Source organism: Salmo salar, chromosome ssa01 (assembly GCF_905237065.1).
Source record: "Salmo salar chromosome ssa01, Ssal_v3.1, whole genome shotgun sequence".
NCBI lineage: Eukaryota > Metazoa > Chordata > Actinopteri > Salmoniformes > Salmonidae > Salmo > Salmo salar.
Genome location: NC_059442.1, coordinates 158,284,512 through 158,306,065, shown reverse-complemented (window position 1 = coordinate 158,306,065; position 21,554 = coordinate 158,284,512). Strand labels below are relative to the sequence as shown.

Below are 21,554 nucleotides of genomic sequence, written 5' to 3'. Positions count from 1 at the left end.
TACGTATATGGGTGAGTGAGTGCAGTAAAAAAAACAAAAAAAAAAACAACATAATAGTATTGTTTACTCAAACCATCTGATTCCACACAGCAGATGCCCACCAGTACGCAATGGGGAAAATGTTGTATAACCTCCCAGAATTCCTTGCAAGTCCTTATTTTTCACACTAAACTTGATTCTTAAATGTATTCGATGAACGGTGTGTTCAGTTAATGAACTGGCTCAGCATTAGACAATGTCCACCAAAATCAGGCAAATCCGTTGTAAGGAGAATTAAGTCAGCCTGTCTGTCAGGAATGTACAGGAAGTCACAATGGTCAGTGTCGTTCATGCAAAAATCGGCCAATGCAAAAACACAAAATGGCCATTGCTATAGCGGAGTCACTTCACATTTACATGATTAAACGATATGAAATCCTATAATGCATTTACATATGATATTACACAAATGATATTTTACATGATACATTCCACTAAAGTGTTACACTTTCACTTATAAGCTTTACACTTACAAGAGTTAGACTACACTTACATTATTCTCAAAACTCTAGAAGTCAGCACTCAGACAAGAATTCACATAAGTCAAAGTTCATGTTAATGATCTCAGACTCAGTTGGGAGTTTTGTGAATTGTTTGTAAGATTGCATCTCCCTGAGGTATTCTGTACAGGACACACTAAACCTTTTCCAGCCATCTGCTTAACAAAGATGAATTGCATCTAACAGGGTGGGGAATAGTACAAATAAAACCAAACAAATAATACAGAATGAAACCAGTTTGCCATGAAAAATCACCCCAGGGACAGGACCGCTTGATCTGCAGCCAGAAGTGTGACAAACTCATTAGCATAACATAACTGCTCGTCTGTACTTTTAGAACTCTGGCACATTGTCTCAGTTAACCAACGGTGTGTAGTAGGTCCAGCAGGTTCCCCTATTTTAACTAATTTGAAACATTATTAGCAGGGTAGGCTGTTACTTTTCAGAATATTTAACTATTCAAGTGAACAGTTTCTCAATGGCACCGACTATGTAGACATTCCAGTCTACTACACAACTCTACAATAGGTACACAAGGTCATTAGGTCTATGTCTGACAAGTAGTATGGAGCTGCGGCTTGGAGTATTGTTTCTTCATCCTATGTAATATATTCCCTGTGAATCTGGTGTTTTCCAGCCTTTATGAAAAATTTGCCATTAAAGTCACAGTCAAGATTTACCATATATTACTCTGAAAGTACCATGTTTTGCACAATAGATGCTGCTGTTCCTGCTACACCATTTTATCAATTTTGATGGGCTCTTGAGTTTTTAAATGCATCAACTACAAAAAAAACAATAGCTTTTGCTCATGATGAAAATACATTGTGTGATCACTCACAAGTCAAGACAGTCCTCCATGAAAGCAATTCAGTTTGTACTTCCAGCAACCTAATGCTTCAATCCAACTCTCCTTGAACAGTTTAAGAAATGGCAGCTTTATGAGATGGCTATCCCGATGGTGCAAATTCCATATGAAGACTTTCCCTACAAGCACAACACTTTGATGGAGGAATGGGCTAGTGACTAAAACTGTTGCGACAAACCTAATAAAGTAATACAATTATGAATCACTGCAAGGAAGTCAAAGGTTTTTCAATAAAATCATTAAAAACAGCTCTATATGTAGTGTGATTAGTGACATTTACCATTAAATACAACACCATTACAAAAACACTGTAGCCATGTCCTCATGCTCCTAGACCTTAGTGCTGCTTTTGACACCATCGATCATGACATTTTTTTGGAGAGATTGGAAACCCAAATTGGTCTATAAGGAAAGAAATCAGTTTGTATCTGTGGATGGTTTATCCTCTGACAAATCAACAAATTTTCGCACTTCCTCAAGGTTCCGTTTTAGGAACACTATTGTTTTCACTATACATTTTACCTCTTGGTGATGTCATTCAAAACAATGTTAACTTTCACTGCTATGTGGAGGATTCGCAGCTCTACATTTCAATGAAACATGGTGAAGCCCCAAAATGGCCCTCCCTGAAAGCCTGTGTTTCAGACATAAGGAAGTTGATGGCGGCAAATGTTTTACTTTTAAAAACTCAGACAAAACAGAGATGCTTGTTCTAGGTCCCAAGAAACAAAGAGATCTTCTGTTGGATCTGACAATTAATCTTGATGGTTGTACAGTCGTCTCAAATAAAACTGAAGGACCTAGGCGTTACTCTGGACCCTGATCTCTCTTTTGACGAACACATCAAGACTATTTCAAGGACAGCTTTTTTCCATCTTCGTAACATTGCAAAAATCAGAAACTTTGTCCAAAAATGATGCAGAAAAGTTAATCCAAGCTTTTGTCACTTCTAGACAACTGCAATGCTCTACTTTGCGCCTACCCGGATAAAGCACTAAATAAACTTCAGTTAGTGCTAAACACAGCTGCTAGAATCTTGACTAGAACCAAAAACTGATCATATTACTCCAGTGCTAGACTCCCTATACTGGCTTCCTGTAAAGGCTAGGGCTGATTTAAAGGTTTTACTGCTAACCTACAAAGCATTACATGGGCTTGCTCCTACCTATCTTTCCGATTTGGTCCTGCCGTACATACCTACACGTATGCTACGGTCACAAGACGCAGGCCTCCTTATTGTCCCTAGAATTTCTAAGCAAACAGCAGGAGGCAGGGCTTTCTCCTAATGAGCTCCATTTTTATGGAATGGTCTGCCTGTCCATGTGAGAGACGCAGACTTCGTCTCAACCTTTAAGTCTTTATTTTAGACTCATCTCTTCAGTAGCCCCTATGACTGAGTGTAGTCTGGCCCAGGGGTGTGAAGGTGAACGGAAAGGCACTGGAGCCACGAACCTCCCTTGCTGTCTCTGCCTGGCCGGTTCCCTTCTCTCCACCGGGATTCTCTGCCTTAAACCCTATTACGGGGGCTGAGTCATTGGCTTACTGGTGCTCTTGCATGCCGTCCCTAGGAGGGGTGAGTCACTTACGTGATCTTCCTGTCCGGGTTTGGCACCCCCCTCAGGTTCATGCCATGGGGGAGATCTTTGTGGGCTATACTCAGCCTCGTCTCAGGGTAGTAAGTTGGTGGTTGAAGATATCCCTCTAGTGGTGTGGGAGCTGTGCTTTGGAAAAGTGGGTGGGGTTATATCCTGCCTGATTGGCCCTGTCCGGGGGTATCAGCAGATGGGGCCACAAGTGTCTCCCGGAGTATTTCTCACGTCTTATCCGGTGTCCTGTGTGAATTTAAGTATGCTCCTCTGATTCGCTCTCTCCCCCAGAGGACCTGAGCCTTGGGACCATGCCTCAGGAATACCTGGCCTGATAACTCGTTGCTGTCCCCAGTCCACCTGGTCATGCTGCTGCTCCAGTTTCAACTGTTCTGCCTGCGGCAATGGAGCCCTGACCTGTTCACCGGACATGCCATTTTTGATTCGCGCTCTCCCTCTACCGCACCTGCTGTCTCGACCTCTGAATGCTCGGCTATGAAAAGCCAACTGACATTTACTCCTGAGGTGCTGACCTGTTGCACACTCTACAACCACTGTGATGATGATGATGATAATAATAATAATAATAATAATTTGACCCTGCTGGTCATTATGAACATTTGAACACCTTGGCCATGTGCTGTCATAATCTCATCCCGGGACAGCCAGAAGAGGACTAGCCACCCCCCAGAGCCTGGTTCCTCTAGTTTCTTCCTAGGTTCCAGCCTTTCTAGAGAGTTTTTCCTAGCCACCGTGCTTGTAGATTTGCATTGCTTGCTGTTTGGGGTTTTAGGCTGGGTTTCTGTATAGCACTTTGTGACATCGGCTGATGTAAAAAGGGCTTTATAAATGCATTTGATTGATTGAATTAATGAATGAATGAATGAATGAACACCCATAGTAGTGTACTACATATTTAAACTGCATATGCTAATTTCAGGGTTTGATCTAGTGTAATTCACTCGTCTTTTCCGACTCATGTGTTTTACAACAGCTGATAAATTGATGCACTGTACCAAAATGAACAAATGGCAGGAGTCAACGCAATAGTGCATTAGATGACACAGTTGGAGTACTATTTTAGAAATTAGACATAATATAAAAAAAAATATTTAAAAAAATAATATTTAGTGGCTAGTATGGGTATTTGGACACGGCCACTGCGTGTTTGGGACGTTTACCATTAAAGACCATAACATTGAGGTCATTAGAACTGCTCGGTTTACCAGGAATGGTCTAACTAATACAGACCTTTTTTTTTAAAGGGATAAACCACACACAGAGGAGCCGTTTCCTGGACACAGATTAAGGATAAGAGAAGGACAAACTGAAATGCTGTCATGGATGACGGACTGGCTTGAATTGTGACCACATAAGTAAAAGCTATTGGGGTCCATTGGTGGATTTTCACCATGTTATTGGATTCCTCATGTCTCACTCATTGTTAGGAAGGATTATGGTCCAAATCGGATGTTCGGTACTATATTTATTGACGATTATATGAATCCAATAAATTAAAATAGACAATTTTGGTGCAATCAATTAGCTTAATTTCACAGAGATCAAATTATATTTCAACACAATAATGTTTCAGGAATGCTGATCTTATCTGTTTAACTACAGACAATTTCAGCTCAATCTCAGATGGTGGGTTTCAAAATCCTCTTTCTTGTGCTTTGAAGTGGAACAACCCTAGGACCATTAACCCCAACATAACGGTCTTCATAATGCTAACTCCTACCTTCCTGTTACCCAGTGTGACCTTTGACCCCATTCACATGTCCAAGAGGAAGAAAGAAGGGCGTTTCAAGAAAAATGTCAAAAATGTTCCTGTGACACATAGATAAAGGCCTTAACAAGTGTTTGGTGACCATTTGACCTGACCATGAAATAGCTAGATAGAGGAAAGAAGAAAAAGTTTGTTAGTTCTAGGTGTATAGCACAAGAGGCTGGCGGCACCTTTATTGGGGAGAAAGTGCTTGTGGTAATGGCTGAAGCGGAATACGTGGAATGGTATCAAATACATCAAACATGGTTCCGATGCGTTTAATGCCATTCCATTTGCTCCATTTCAGCCATTATTACGAGCCGTCCTCTCCTCCGCAGCCTCCACTGGTGTGTAGCAAACATTTTCTCAGGGACACTCAAATACTAGATCTCGACTCACCCTGTTGGCCGTCACAGCAAAGTACTGCAGGTTCTGGAGGAAGCCCACATCGGCATGTATACTGGTAAGGTTGTTGTGACTCAGGTCCAGGAAGCGCAGTTTGCGGCAGTAGAAGAGCTGGCCCGGGATCTTCTCGATCTTGTTGCGGTTTAGGTAGAGCCTCTCCATGTTCGTCAAGGTGCCGATCTGGATGGGGATGTAGGCGATCTGGTTGTACCACAGCTTCAGGCTTACCAGCCGGTGCAGGTGCTGGAAGCTGATGATCTCCTCAATGGTCTTGAGATTGTTGTCCTTCAGGTCGATCTCCTGCAGGTTGTGCAGACTGAAGATGGAGTGCGGGATTCGTTCCAAGTCACAGCGCAACAGCTCCAGCTCTGTCAGGTTCATCATCTTCTTCAGGCTGTTGAGCACCATTAGCTTGGTGCCCTCGTTGTTGATGGACAGCTTTTGGAGGTGGACCCCGACGTCCGTCACCACCTGAGGTAGCTTGGTCAGGTTGCTCTTCAGACGGAGCACTTTGAGCCTCTTGAGCTCCCGTAGCCCGTCGATTACGATGAAGCGGTTGTTCTCTGCGCTCAGGTTCCCTGTGAGGTGCAGCTCACTCAGGTTCTTCAGGCTGTAGATCCACAGAGGGATCTCCTTGATGTCTGTGAACTTGATGTGGAGGGACTTCAGGTTCTCCCTCAGGAAGGCCAAAGCTGGGGCCTCGATTTTGGCTGGTGTGTGGTAGAGCCACATCTCTCTCAGGCTGACCAGCTGGGCAATGATGGGGGGGATGGTGACATCAGGGATGAGCTCCAGCTTGAGCACCTCCAGTTCTAGAAGGTCAAACACTGTGTCAGGGATTCCGCTAAGCATGAACAGGTGCAGCTCCAGTTTCTCCTGGGAGTTCTTGGTGATGCGTTGCCTCAGCTTGTCCAGCGTCCACTCGTTGTTGAGGTTCAGCTGACGCAGTTTGTTCTCACTCACCTCCGATAGGAAAACAGCAAAGCGTTTGGAATAGAGCGGGTCATACTGGTCAATCATGTGCAGCATGAAGGCAAAGTCATTCTTCACATCGGGTATGTCGCTGTAGTGGCTCTCCTCACGGATCGACTCAAAAGAGTAGCGCTTGAGGGAGCGGCTGAGCATCCAGCAGAGGGTGTACATGCAGATGAGACCGTAAATCCCCACCAGACTGATATAGAAACAGGCCAGAATCTTGAAGAGGGTGGCCAGGGGGTGAGCACAGTGGTACATCCTATAGCCTGTCAGCTTCTCAATGTCAACCTTGCAGATCACACTGAACTTGATGTAGTGCACATAGTAGGCCGTGTAGCAGATGATCAGGATGAACTTGAGGACTTTGATGATGGTTTGGCGGATGTAGAGCCGGTAAACAATGTCCCCTTCTTCAACGTGCATCCGGAACTTCTTCACCTTCTCAAACAGAGCTTTGGCCTGCTCGCCTTCCTTCTTGTCCAGGACGCCAGTGTCGGAGCGGTCCACTATGCCCTGTTCGATGCGGGACCTAGTCCTTTGGAGCATCGGAATGCTGGCCTCCACATCCTCGCTGACACAAGATGCCTTCTTGTCCACCAAACCGTTCATCTTCCCCAGGGGCTTGGGGTCGCTTTCCTCCACTACCGTCTCGGACAGAGCCCTGGTGGTCCAGGGCGAGTCAAAACACTTGAGCAGGATGGACACAAAGTGCTCCAATTTGGAGCTAGTCCGGGGGAACTTGAACCAAAAGTTACTGCAGGCCAGGAAGATGAGGGTGTGCAGTAGCACCAGGTAGGGGAAGTACTTGGCGAACCAGTGCAGCTTGTTCTCGTAGCAGACCGCGTCAATGTAGTTGTACTGGTGCCGATCGAGTTCATACTTGATGCCTTTGGGCTCAGAGGCAAATGGGTCTGGGAAGCTCACATTGAGGTACTCACAGGACTTGTTGACTACCCACTTGCAGGGCAGGCAAATCATCTTGTCCTGGGTGACCTGCAGCGTTCCCCCGAATACGGCGATCATAAGCATGACGATGGAGATATAGTCTGTGAAGACGTCCCACCATGGCTTCAGGATGCGGTACGCCGGCTGGGTGTCAACAAAGTACCGGAGCTCTGTGATGGGGATCATGATAGTTTACCTATGGAGAGAAAGAGAGAGAGACTAAACGTAATGCAAGACATTCACATTGAAATATACTTGTGGCAAAGTTCATTAGAGCAAAATATTTACAGGTTTTCTCCAACATGCTTTATCTTGAACTACAAACATAGCTCATCAAACCTTCAGACACTGCTCATCAGATACTCTGACTCATGGGGAGACACGTCATGTCAGCATGCGTTCTCAATTAACTTAGAAGCTTTCCTCAACCACTGATTTTTCAGCACAAGTGCAGACAGTTAAACACAAACCCAACTGGATGTGTGTGGTTACTTTATTCCAGTGAACTAAACCACAGACCTATGTATATTAAATGTGACTTCCTTTGCAATGTTATGAGTCAGCTAATCTCAGCTCCCAGAACCAAATCAGTTACCTGCGCCTCAAACAGAGCATTTTTTACATTCAACTCCACAATTGCTTCAATTATTATATATTCTCATCTGTAACACAACATCTTATTTATATCAGAATGCAAAACCCCAGGAAGCTTATTATGGGAAATATGATCAGAACTCTGTACCCATTCCCAGATGACTAGGGGCATTATGTCTGTGGGTTCCCAGGTTGGTGCAGGGAAAGCAGTTATTATGTTTCCCAGCTATGGAGAGTCTGCTACTCATCAGGGACAACCCAGACATCCTGTGAGCAGACAGAACACTGTGTGGCTCAGAGAATGCAGAGCAAGCTGGATACAGAAGGGCACAGAACCTGACACAGCACGCATGCACACACTAAAGTTAGTAACATCTCTGACTCAATGTTCTGTGAGAAGACCCCTCACAAAAATGTGAAATCAAAGTAAAAAAAAAAGGACAAACCCACCATGTAGGAGGACTTGACATTAAGGAAAGAGAGCTTTCCATTACTTTGGCATTTAAAAGTCCATTAAGAAAACAGTGACTCGCTGCAAGTGTGAACATGTTTCTTCCTGTTTACGTTCTGAAGAAATATTACTCAATGCGTGAGGTTTAATGATGGTATTCAATGGGGCAACAGCGAAATGTCACAGATTATAATAAAACCAAAGAGGAAACCATTAACACGGCTGCAAAGTTGTTTTGCCAGAAAAGGCTTGCATCGTCATGGTGTTTAACCTGTTATGTCTAGCTCTATCACCACCAGTGATCTCTCAGACACGGGAAAACAACCCATTTATTAGGACATTGTTGGGGCCGGGAGTTTTTTCTGATCAAGTGATCTGACCAGGAAAAACTCTTAGCTGTAGTTATAGCCTATTACTAAGGACTTGTAGTTTTTTCTGGTCAAGAAAACCTTCAAGCCTGAGAATTTACTACTACTTGGCAATTCCACGGTAACAGACTTACGTTGAGACCATTGATTTAAAAAGTTTAACAAAATTCTGTGACCGTGGAATTGCCCTACTACTACGGTGTATGGGGAAAACCACCCATTTAAAAAGGACATAACTTGGGAAATGAACCAGTCAAGTACACAAAGTCCTCTGCATTTGTACCGTTTCAGTGTTTCCCCTAGTATTTTTTTAAGCAGCGTTAGGGGCGTGGCCAATGGCACAGTTTTAGGGGCCCGCCTCTTGGCCGCAGAGACAACATTTTGTTGTTTTAAAGCAAATTTCCTGCAATTACACACATTTTGCCAAGGCTTATGCCCAGTGTTCAATGTTCCCTCTAAGCTGTGCGCGGGCGTGCATCTCCCCTGGGACTGCCGCAATATCAGCCCGTGCAGAGAAGCATAAGATTGAACTTCACTCAACTTTAGAGTTTTCCCCGTTAGATTTAACTATCAACGTTTCTCTTTACTGAGGGAATTGTGATCGAATCAACGCAATATTTAACCCCTTTCAAGGTAACATAACAAAAACGAACTATGCAAGAGATTTTGTGGTAGGCAGAACACATCGGAGTAGGATTCTATTGCATTGACAAGCACGACTCAGGCCTATACTCTACACAGACCGGTGCACCATAATCAAATCAGAGCTGCAGTAGGCCTACAGTGCATTCGGAAAGTGTTCAGACCCCTTGACTTTTTCCATATTTTGATACGTTACAGCCATATTCTAAAATGTATTAAATAGTCCCCCCCCCCCAAAAAAAAGAATCTATACACAATACCCAATAATGACAAAGGATAAGCAGGTTGAGAAATGTTTGCAAATGTAAAAAAAAACTGAAATATTACATTCACGTAAGTATTCAGACCCTTTACTCAGTACTTTGTTGAAGAACCTTTGGCAGCGATTACAGCTTCAAGTTTTCTAGGGTTTGACGCTACAAGCTTGGCACACCTGTATTTGGGGAGTTTCTCCCATTCTTCTCTGCAGATCCCTCAAGCTCCGTCAGTGTGGATGGGGAGCGTCACTGCACCGCAATTTTCAGTTCTCTCTAGAGATGTTCGAACGGGTTCAAGTCCGGGCTCTGGCTGGGCTACTCAAGGACATTGAGACGTGTCCCAAAGCCACTCCTGCGTTCTCTTGGCTGTGTGCTTAGGGTCATTGTCCTGTTGGAAGTGAACCTTTGCCCCAGTCTGAGGTCCTCAGCTCCCTGGGGCAGGTTGTCAAGGATCTCTGTACTTTGTTTCATTCATCTTTCCCTCAATCCTGAGTCTCCCAGTCCCTATCACTGAAAAACATCCTCCCCACAGCATGATGCTGTCAACACTATGCTTCACTGTAAGGATTGTGCCAGGTTGTTTCTCATGGTCTGAGAGTCCTTTAGGTGCCTTTTGGCAAACTCCAAGCGGGTTGTCATGTGCCTTTTACTGAGAAGTGGCTTACGTCTGGCCACTCTGCCATAAAAAGGCCTGATTGGTGGTGTGCTGCAGAGATTGGAGAAACTTCCAGAAATACAACCATCTCCACAGAGGAAACTCTGGAGCTCTGTCAGAGTGACAATCGGTTTCTTGGTCACCTCCCTGACCAAGGCCCTTCTCCCCCGATTGCTCAGTTTGGCCGGGCAGCCAGCTCTAGGAAGAGTCTTGGTGGTTCCAAACTTCTTCAATTGAAGAATAATGGAGGCCATTGTGTTCTTGGGGATCTTCAATGCTGCAGAAATGTTTTGGTACCCTTCCCCAGATCTGTGCCTCGACACAATCCTGTCTCGGAGCTGTACGGACAATTCCTTCGACCTAATGTTGTTGTTTTTTTGTAATGGGGTATTGTGTGTAGATTGAGAAAAAAAACTATTGAATCAATTTTAGAATAAGGTTGTAACAATTTTTTTTGAAAAAGTCAAGGGGTCTGAATACTTTCTGAATGCACTGTATATGCAAATAGACAATTGCCATATGGATGTGCCATTCACTTTGAACTAGACTGTTTTTACAGCATGAGTGGTCGTGAGTCAATGCGCTTGTTTTGGGATCAAAGTGAGAGCTACATGTAGTGACGTGTGCACATGTGTAATTTTGTTCTTATCCTTTGTAAAAGTTAGTGAGTTATTAGCCCAACTTTAGATCATTTGTAGTCAGCAATGGGGGAGTAATTGCTTCCTACAAGAGCACAAAACATGTATATTTCTATACATCGTTGAAAAGCAAGTCAGGCAAAATAGCTTTTTTTTGTCTTAAAGGGGCAGTATTTTGAGCCAGGCTTGAATAAGTCAAGTAACCAATTGGCAGAGGGTAGAATAATTTATTTGATTCTCTGGAATAAGGGTATGGAAATAATGATGCATTTTCTTTTGTAAAGTGGTTTATTGCATCAAACAACAATTTCAGTCCCGTCCTTGTCTGAATGACCAATGGATAAACAGGTTTATGTCAAGCCCTGCATGTTTTTTTAGTTAAGACTCATGGAGTGTAGGCCTACATTGAACACCACACATTGGCCGCTACTGTAGGCTGAACCATACAACAGCTATTTCAATGTTAAAATGTTATGGGATGCATTTTCTCCAGTTTTTCTTTTTCTCCCCAATTTCGTGGTATCCAATTGGTAGTTACAGTCTTGTCCCATCGCTGCAACTCCCGTACGGACTCAGGAGAGGCAAAGGTCGAGAGCCGTGCGTCCTCCGAAACAACCCAACCAAGCCGCACTGCTTCTTGACACAATGCCCGCTTAACCCGGAAGCCAGCCGCACCAATGTGTCGGAGGAAACACTGTGCACCTGGCGACCGTGTCAGCGTGCATTGCGCCCATCCCACCACAGGAGTTGCTAGTGCGTGATGGGACAAGAACATCCCTGCCGGCCAAACCCTCCCCGGACGACGCTGGGCCAATCTCCCGGTAGCGGCTCCCGGTAGAGCCTGAACCAGGATCTCTAGTGGCACAGCGCCACAGTGCCTTAGACCGCTACGCCACGCAGGAGTTGTCCATTGTTTGATGGTAGGCCACACTGGCAGGCCTACATTATGATCAAATAGCCACAGTAGCTTACTTGACCACTTAAAACTAACTTAAAGTGGATACAGCCTCAGTGTTCACAGTAAACGCGTGCCGGAAGTTGCACAGAAATATCACAATGTTCAAGTTTGCACTCAGCAGACCTGAAATTTGAGGCAATAATGCTTAGCCTTGTTTTTATACAATCTAGAGGCGCCGGAGGAGATGGATGCTGTTTTACGGGCTCCTAACCAATTGTGCTATTGTGTGTGTTTTTTCACGTTATTTGTAGCTTGTTTTGTACATAATGTTTCTGGATATCAGAATAACGACTAGTCTCCTCATACTGGAAAAATATTTTTTTTCCTTTAACGAGTCGGACATGAAGGATTTACAGACTTGACAAGGAACAAATCCCAGTCATTCGCATGAAGAGAAGGATATATAGGGGACGTAAGTCAGGGTGCCTTGTAAGAATCCGACTGCGAGTGGGTAACCAGTCTCTTACCTTCCGTACTTTTAGCCAACGTGCAATCATTGGTTAATAATCTGGATGAGTGCCGATTAAGACTATCCTACCAACGGGACATTAAAAATGGTAATATCTTATGTTTCACAGAGTCGTTGCTGAACGACGACATGGATAACATACAGCTGGCTAGGTTTTCCGTGCATCAGCAAGATAAAAACAGCTGCCTCCGATAAGACAAGTGGCGGCGGTCTGTGTCTTTGTTAATAACAGCTGGTGCACGAAATCTAATATTAAGGAAGTCTCAAGGTTTCGCTCGCCTGAGGTAGAGTATCTCATGATAAGCTGTAGACCACACTATTTACCAAAAGAGATTATCTATATTTTTAGAAGCCATCTAGGAGGTCGACCGATTATAATATTTCAACACCGATACCGATTATTGGAGGACCAAAAAAAAGCCGATCCGGATTAATTGATCGGCAGATTAATCAGTATTGTGTTTTTTGGTCCTCCAATAAATCGGTTATTACAAATATATATTGGTTTAATAATGCAAAAACACAGTGTTGGAGAAGAAAGTAAAAGTGCAATATGTGCCATGTTAAAAAGCCAATCTTTAAGTTCCTTGCTCAGAACATATGAAAGCTTGTGGTTCAATGTTCCCAGTTCTTCAATATTCCTAGTTAAGAAGTTTTAGGTTGTAGTTATAGGAATTATGACGCGTTGACCATTTCTCACTATACCATTTGTATTTCATATAACTTTGACTATTGGAAGTTCTAATAGGCACTTTAGTATTGCCAGCCTAATCTCAAGAGTTGATAGGCTTGAAGTCATAAACAGCGCTGTGATTCAAGCATTGCTAAGAGCTGCTGGCAAATGCAGTAAAGTTTGAATGAACGCTTACGAGCCTGCTGGTGCCTACCACTGCTCAGTCGGACTGCTCTATCAAATAATAGACTTAATTATAATAAACACGAGCCTTTGGTAATTAATATGGTCAAATCCAGAAACTATAATTTCGAAAACAAAACATTTATTCTTTCAGTGAAATACGTAACCGTATTTTATCAAACAGGTGGCAACCCTAAGTCTAAATATTGCTGTTACATTGCACAACCTTCAATGTTATGTCATAATTATGTAAAATTCTGGCAAATTAGTTCGCAATGAGCCAAGCGGCCCAAACTGTTGCATTTACCCTGACACTGCATGCAATGAACGCAAGAGAAGTGACACAATTTCCCTAGTTAATTGTGCCTGCTAACATGAATTTATTTTAACTAAATATGTAGTTTTTTTTAAAAAAGATACTTCTGTGTATTGATTTTAAGAAAGGCATCGATGTTTATGGTTAGGTACATTCGTGCAACGATTGTGCCTTTTTCAAAATTGTGCTTTTGTTAAATCATCCCCCGTTTGGCGAAGTAGGCTTGATTGGATGACAAATTAACAGGTACCGCATTGATTATATGCAACACAGGACACGCTAGTTAACCTAGTAATATCATCAACCAAGTGTAGTTAACTAGTGATGTGAAGATTTATCTTTAAAAAAAAAAGTTTAATGCTAGCTAGCAACTTACCTTGGCTCCTTACTGCACTCGCGTAACAGGTGGTCAAGCCTGCCACACAGTTCTCGTGGAATGCAATGTAATCGGCCATAATTGGCATCCAAAAATGCATATTACCGATTTATGAAAACTTGAAATCGGCCCTAATTAATTGGCTATGCCGATTAATCTGTCGACCTCTACTATTTACCACCACAACCCGATGCTAGCACTAAGACTTCACTCAACAAAATGTACAGTACCAGTCAAAAGTTTGGACACACCTACTCACCACACTACTTTTAAAAAAAGGGTTAAATATTTGAGATTCTTCAAAGTAGCCACCCTATGCCTTAATGACAGCATTGCACACTCGTGGCATTCTCTCAACCAGCTTCATGAGGAATGCTCAAGTGCTGAGCACTTGTTGGAATGCTGTGGTAGTGATGCTGGTTTAGCGTGCCTTGAACACTAAATAAAAATCAGACAGTGTCACCAGCAAAGCAACCCCACACCTCCTCCATGCTTCACGGTGGGAACCACACATGCGGAGATCATCCGTTCACCTACTCTGAGTCTCACAAAGACACAGCGGTTGGAACCAAAAATCTCACATTTCGACTCAGAGGAAAGGACAGATTTCCACCAGTTTAATGTCTGTTGCTCGTGTTTCTTGGCCCAAGCAAGTCTTCTTATTATTCGTGTCCTTTAGTAGTGGTTTCTTTGCAGCAATTCAACCATGAAGGACTGATTCAGTCTCCTCTGAACAGTTGATGTTGAGATGTGTCTGCTACTTGAACTCTGAAGCATTTATTTGGACTGCAATTTCTGAGGCTGATAGCTCTAATTAACTTATCCTCTGCAGCAGAGGTAACTCCAGGTCTTCCTTTCCTGTGGCAGTTCTCATGAGAGCCAGTTTCATCATAGCAATTGATGGTTTTTGCGACTACACTTGAAGAAACTTTCAAAGTTCTTAATTTTCCGGATTGACTGACCTTCATGTATTATAGTAATGGACTGTTGCTTCTCTGCTTATTTGAGCTGTTCTTGCCATAATATGGACTTGGTCTTTTACCAAATAGGGCTATCAACACAACTGATTGGCTCAAACACTTTAAGGAAAGAAATTCTACAAATTAACTTTTAACAAAGCACACCTGTAAATTGAAATGCATTCCAGGTGACTACCTCATGAAGCTGGTTGAGAGAATGCCAAGAGTGTGCAAAGCTGTCATCAAGGCAAAGCGTGGCTACTTTGAAGAATTCAAAATATATTTTATATTTGACATTGTGTAACACTTTTTTGGTTACTACGTGATTCCATGTGTTATTTCACAGTTTTGATGTCTTCACTATTATTCTACATGGTAGAAAATAGTAAAGAATAAGATAAAATCCCTTGAATGAGTAGGTGTTCAAACTTTTGACTGGTACTGTATAAAAACATACACCAAAAAATCTGTGGTTGCCACAATTTTATTTATATATATATTTTATTTTATTTATTTCACCTTTATTTAACCAGGTAGGCAAGTTGAGAACAAGTTTTCATTTACAATTGCGACCTGGCCAAGATAAAGCAAGCAGTTTGGCACATACAACAGAGTTACACATGGAGTAAAACAACATGCACATGGAGTAAAACAACATACAATCAATGATACAGTAGAAAAATAAGTCTATATACAAAGTGAGCAAATGAGGTGTGATAAGGGAGGTAAAGGCAAAAAAGGCCATGGTGGCGAAGTAAATACAATATAGCAAGTAAAACACCGGAATGGTAGATTTGCAGTGGAAGAAAGCGCAAAGTAGAAATAATGGGGTGCAAAGGAGCAAAATAAATAAATAAATAAATGCAGTAGGGGAGGAGGTAGTTTGGGCTAAATTATAGATGGACTATGTACAGGAACAGTAATCTGTGAGCTGCTCTGACAGCTGGTGCTTAAAGCTAGTGCTTAAAGCTAGTGAGGGAGATAAGTGTTTCCAGTTTCAGAGATTTTTGTAGTTCGTTCCAGTCATTGGCAGCAGAGAACTGGAAGGAGAGGCGGCCGAAGGAGGAATTGGCTTTGGGGGTGACCAGAGAGATATAGCTGCTGGAGTGCGTGCTACAGGTGGGTGCTGCTATGGTGACCAGCGAGCTGAGATAATGGGGAACTTTACCTAGCAGGGTCTTGTAGATGACCTGGAGCCAGTGGGATTGGCGACGAGTATGAAGCGAGGGCCAGCCAACGAGAGCGTACAGGTCGCAGTGGTGGGTAGTATATGGGGCTTTGGTGACAAAACGGATGGCACTGTGATAGACTGCATCCAATTTATTGATTAGAGTGTTGGAGGCTATTTTATAGATGACATCGCCGAAGTCGAGGATCGGTAGGATGGTCAGTTTTACGAGGGTATGTTTGGCAGCATGAGTGAAAGATGCTTTGTTGTGAAATAGGAAGCCAATTCTAGATTTAACTTTAGATTGGAGATGTTTGATGTGAGTCTGGAAGGAGAGTTTACAGTCTAACCAGACACCTAGGTATTTGTAGTTGTCCACATACTCTAAGTCAGAACCGTCCAGAGTAGTGATGCTGGACGGGCAGGCAGGTGCATGCAGCGATCGGTTGAAGAGCATGCATTTAGTTTTACTTGTATTTAAGAGCAGTTGGAGGCCACGGAAGGAGAGTTGTATGGCATTGAAGCTCGTCTGGAGGGTGGTTAACAGTGTCCAAAGAAGGGCCAGAAGTATACAGAATGGTGTCGTCTGCGTAGAGGTGGATCAGAGACTCACCAGCAGCAAGAGCGACATCATTGATGTATACAGAGAAAAGAGTCAGCCCAAGAATTGAACCCTGTGGCACCCCCATAGAGACTGCCAGAGGCCCGGACAACAGGCCCTCCGATTTGACACACTGAACTCTATCAGAGAAGTAGTTGGTGAACCAGTTGAGGCAATCATTTGAGAAACCAAGGCTGTTAAGTCTGCCGATGAGGATGTGGTGATTGACAGAGTCGAAAGCCTTGGCCAGGTCAATGAATACGGCTGCACAGTATTGTTTCTTATCGATGGCGGTTAAGATATCGTTTAGGACCTTGAGCCTGGCTGAGGTGCACCCATGACCAGCTCTGAAACCAGATTGCATAGCGGAGAAGGTGCGGTGGGATTCGAAATGGTCGGTAATCTGTTTGTTGACTTAGCTTTCGAAGACTTTAGAGAGGCAGGGTAGGATAGGTCTGTAGCAGTTTGGGTCAAGAGTGTCCCCCCTCTTTGAAGAGGGGGATGACCGCAGCTGCTTTCCAAGGTATAACAGGCTAGTAATAGGGGTTGCAACAATTTCGGCAGATAATTTTAGAAAGAAAGGGTCCAGATTGTCTAGCCCAGCTGATTTGTAGGGGTCCAGATTTTGCAGCTCTTTCAGAACATCAGCTGACAGGATTTGGGAGAAGGAGAAATTGAGAAATTGTTTACGGCTTTGGGGTGGTACCTGGTAGGTTTATTGATAATTTGTGAGATTGAGGGCATCAAGCTTAGATTGTAGGATGGTTGGGGTGTTAACCTCTATGGGACCGGCGGGACGAATTCGTCCCACCTACGTAACATCCACTGCCAGCCTGTGGCGCGATTTTCAAAATCTTCAAAATCCTATTACTTCAATTTCTCAAACATATGACTATTTTACAGCCATTTAAAGACAAGACTCTCGTTAATCTAACCACACTGTCCGATTTCAAAAAGGCTTTACAACGAAAGCAAAACATTAGATTATGTCAGCAGAGTACCAAGCCAGAAATAATCAGACACCCATTTTTCAAGCCAGCATATAATGTCACCAAAACCCAGAAGACAGCTAAATGCAGCACTCACCTTTGATGATCTTCATCAGATGACAACCCTAGGACATTATGTTATACAATACATGCATGTTTTGTTCAATCAAGTTCATATTTATATCAAAAACCAGCTTTTTACATTAGCATGTGACGTTCAGAACTAGCATACCCCCCGCAAACTTACGGGGAATTCGCTAACATTTTACTAAATTACTCACGATAAACGTTCACAAAAAGCATAACAATTATTTTAAGAATTATAGATACAGACCTCCTCTATGCACTCGATATGTCCGATTTTAAAATAGCTTTTTGGTGAAAGCACATTTTGCAATATTCTAAGTACATAGCCCAGGCATCACGGGCTCGCTTATTTAGACACCCGGCAAGTTTAGCACTCACCATAATCATATTTACTATTATAAAAATGTCATTACCTTTTGTTGTCTTCGTCAGAATGCACACCCAGGACGTCTACTTCAATAACAAATGTTGGTTTGGTCCAAAATAATCCATCGTTATATCCGAATAGCGGCGTTTTGTTCGATGCGTTCCAGACACTATCCGAAATAGTAAAGAAGTGTCGCGCGCTTGGCGCAATTCCTGACAATAAAATTCAAAGTATTCCATTGCCGTACGTCGAAGCATGTCAACCGCTGTTTAAAATCAATTTTTACGTCATTTTTCTCGTAGAAAAGCGATAAAATTCCGACAGGGAATCTCCTTTTCGGCAAACAGAGGAAAAAATCCCAAAGGCGGGGGCGGTCGGGGTCACGCGCATAAGCTAGTGTCTCTTGATGGGCCACTTGAGAAAGGCGATAATGTGTTTCAGCCTGGGGCTGGAATGACGACATTCTCTTTTTCCCGGGCTATGAGAGCCTATGGACGACGTGGGAAGTGTCACGTTAGAGCAGAGATCCTTAGTAAATGATAGAGATGGCAAAGAAGTTCCAGAAATGGTCAGACAGGCCACTTCCTGTAAAGGAATCTCTCAGGTTTTGACCTGCCATTTGAGTTCTGTTATACTCACAGACACCATTCAAACAGTTTTAGAAAATTTAGGGTGTTTTCTATCCATATGTAATAAGTATATGCATATTCTAGTTACTGAGTAGGAGTGGTAACCAGATTAAATCGGGTATGTTTTTTATCCAGCCGTGTCAATGCTGCCCCCTAGCCCTAACAGGTTAAGCATGTCCCAGTTTAGGTCACCTAGCAGCACAAACTCTGAAGATAGATGGGGGGGCAATCAGTTCACATATGTTGTCCAGAGCACAGCTGGGAGCAGAGGGTGGTCTATAGCAGGCAGCAACGGTGAGAGACTTGTTTTTAGAGAGGTGGATTTTTAAAAGAAGAAGTTCAAATTGTTTGGGTACAGACCTGGATAGTAGGACAGAACTCTGCAGGCTATCTCTGCAGTAGATTGCAACACCACCCCCTTTGGCCGTTCTATCATGTCTGAAAATGTTGTAGTTAGGGATGGAGATTTCAGAGTTTTTGGTGGTCTTCCTAAGCCAGGATTCAGACACGGCTAGGACATCCGGGTTGGCAGAGTGTGCTAAAGCAGTGAATAAAACAAACTTAGGGAGGAGGTTTCTAATGTTAACATGCATGAAACCAAGGCTATTACGGTTACAGAAGTCACCAAAAGAGAGCGCCTGGGGAATAGGAGTGGAGCTAGGCACTGCAGGGCCTGGATTGACCTCTACATCGCCAGAGTAACAGAGGAGGAGTAGGATAAGGGTACGGTTGAAAGCTATGAGAATTGGTTGTCTAGGACGTCCGGAACAGAGAGTAAAAGGAGCAGATTTCTGGGGGCGATAAAATAGCTTCAAGGTATAATGTACTGACAAAGATATGGTAGGATGTGAATACAGTGGAGGTAAACCTAGACATTGAGTGATGAGAGAGATATTGTCTCTAGAAACATAATTGAAACCAGGTGATGTCATCGCATGTGTGGGTGGTGGAACTGAGAGGTTGGATAAGGTATAATGAGCAGGGCTAGAGGCTCTACAGTGAAATAAGCCAATAAACACTAACCAGAACAGCAATGGACAAGGCATATTGACATTAACCTCTATGGGCTAGGTGGGACGCTTGCGTCCCACCTACTCAACAGCCAGTTGAATCCTGTGGCGCGTTATTCAAATACCTTAGATATGATATTACTTCAATTTTTCAAAAATATGACTATTTTACACCATTTTAAAGATAAGACTCTCATTAATCTAACCACACTGTCCGATTTCAAAAAGGCTTTACAACGAAAGCAAAACATTAGATTATGTCAGCAGAGTACCGAGCCAGAAATAATCAGACACCCATTTTTCAAGCTAGCATATAATGTCACATAAACCCAAACCACAGCTAAATGTAGCACTAACCTTTGATGATCTTCATCAGATGACAACCCTAGGACATTATGTTATACAATACATGCATGTTTTGTTCAATCAAGTTCATATTTATATCAAAAACCAGCTTTTTACATTAGCATGTGACGTTCAGAACTAGCATACCCCCCGCAAACTTCCGGTGAATTTACTCAATTACTCACGATAAACGTTCACAAAAAGCATAACAATTATTTTAAGAATTATAGATACAGAACTCCTCTATGCACTCGATATGTCCGATTTTAAAATAGCTTTTCGGTGAAAGCACATTTTGCAATATTCTCAGTAGATAGCCCGGCATCACAGGGCTAGCTATTTAGACACCCAGCAAGTTTAGCACTCAGTCAGATTTACTATAAGAAAAATGTTATTACCTTTGGTGTTCTTTGTCAGAATGCACTCCCAGGACTTCTACTTCAATAACCAATGTTAGTTTGGTTCAAAATAATCCATAGTTATATCCAAATAGCGGCGTTTTGTTCGTGCGTTCAAGACACTATCCGAAAGGGTAAATAAGGGTTACGAGCATGGCGCATTTTGTGACAAAAAAATTCTAAATATTCCATTACCGTACTTCGAAGCATGTCAACTGCTGTTTAAAATCCATTTTTATGCAATTTTTCTCGTAAAAAAGCGATAATATTCCGACCGGGAATCTGCGTTTAGGTAAACAGACGAAAGAAAATAAAGCATGGGGTCGACTCGGGCACGCGCCTAAGCCCATAGTACTCTGATCAGCCACTTGCCAAAAGCGATAATGTGTTTCAGCCAGAGGCTGCCTCGATATCGTTCAGCTTTTTCCCGGGCTCTGAGAGCCTATGGGAGCCGTAGGAAGTGTCACGTTAGAGCAAAGATCCTCAGTCTTCAATAAAAAGAGCCCAGATGAACAACAACTTGTCAGACAGGCCACTTCCCATATAGAATCCTCTCAGGTTTTTGCCTGCCATATGAGTTCTGTTATACTCACAGACACCATTCAAACAGTTTTAGAAACTTTAGGGTGTTTTCTATCCAAAGCCAATAATTATATGCATATTCGAGTTACTGGGCAGGAGTAGTAACCAGATTAAATCGGGTACGTTTTTTTATCCGGCCGTGTCAATACTGCCCCCTAGCCCTAACAGGTTAACTGGCTAGCCTCTCATCTTTGTCAGTACATTATACCTTGAAGCTATTTTAGCCTCTGGCTAGCCTCTGGCTAGCCTCTCTGGCTAGCCTAGCCTCTCTGGCTAGGCTATGGCTAGCCTAGCCTCTCTGGCTAGGCCATGGCTAGGCTAGCCTCTCTGGCTAGGCCATGGCTAGGCTAGCCTCTCTGGCTAGGCCATGGCTAGGCTAGCCTCTCTGGCTAGGCCATGGCTAGGCTAGCCTCTCTGGCTAGCCTCTCTGGCTAGGCTATGGCTAGCCTCTCTGGCTAGGCTAGCCTCTCTGGCTAGGCTAGCCTCTCTGGCTAGGCTAGCCTCTCTGGCTAGGCTAGCCTCTCTAATACTTTTATTTTTAAATTGGTGAGGCGGGTTGCAGAAGAGTGTTTTGAAGTTGAGTTTCTAGAAAAAAATATATAAAAAGATATGCGAAGATGTAAATATATATATATATATAATATATATATACGGGACACGACAAGACGAGGTCTTCTGACTGCTATGCCATCTTGGATTGGATTTAGCAGCGGCGTAAATGCATATAGGGGAAACAATGCGGTTTAACCCCGA

The 21,554-nt window shown here is 43.1% G+C and overlaps 1 protein-coding gene across 3 annotated transcripts in view; it reads right to left on the bottom strand.

Annotated features, from left to right (window-relative positions):
* The window catches only part of LOC106570154 (leucine rich repeat containing 8 VRAC subunit A), a 35,044-nt gene that overhangs the window by 6,738 nt on the left and 6,752 nt on the right, over positions 1-21,554 (bottom strand). For all 3 annotated transcript variants that reach the window (XM_014142192.2, XM_014142187.2, XM_014142201.2), the window contains exon 2: positions 5,161-7,282. In XM_014142192.2, coding sequence (XP_013997667.1) covers positions 5,161-7,272 — 2,112 coding nt within the window. In that variant the 5' untranslated portion in view covers positions 7,273-7,282. The remainder of the gene's footprint in view (positions 1-5,160; positions 7,283-21,554) is intronic.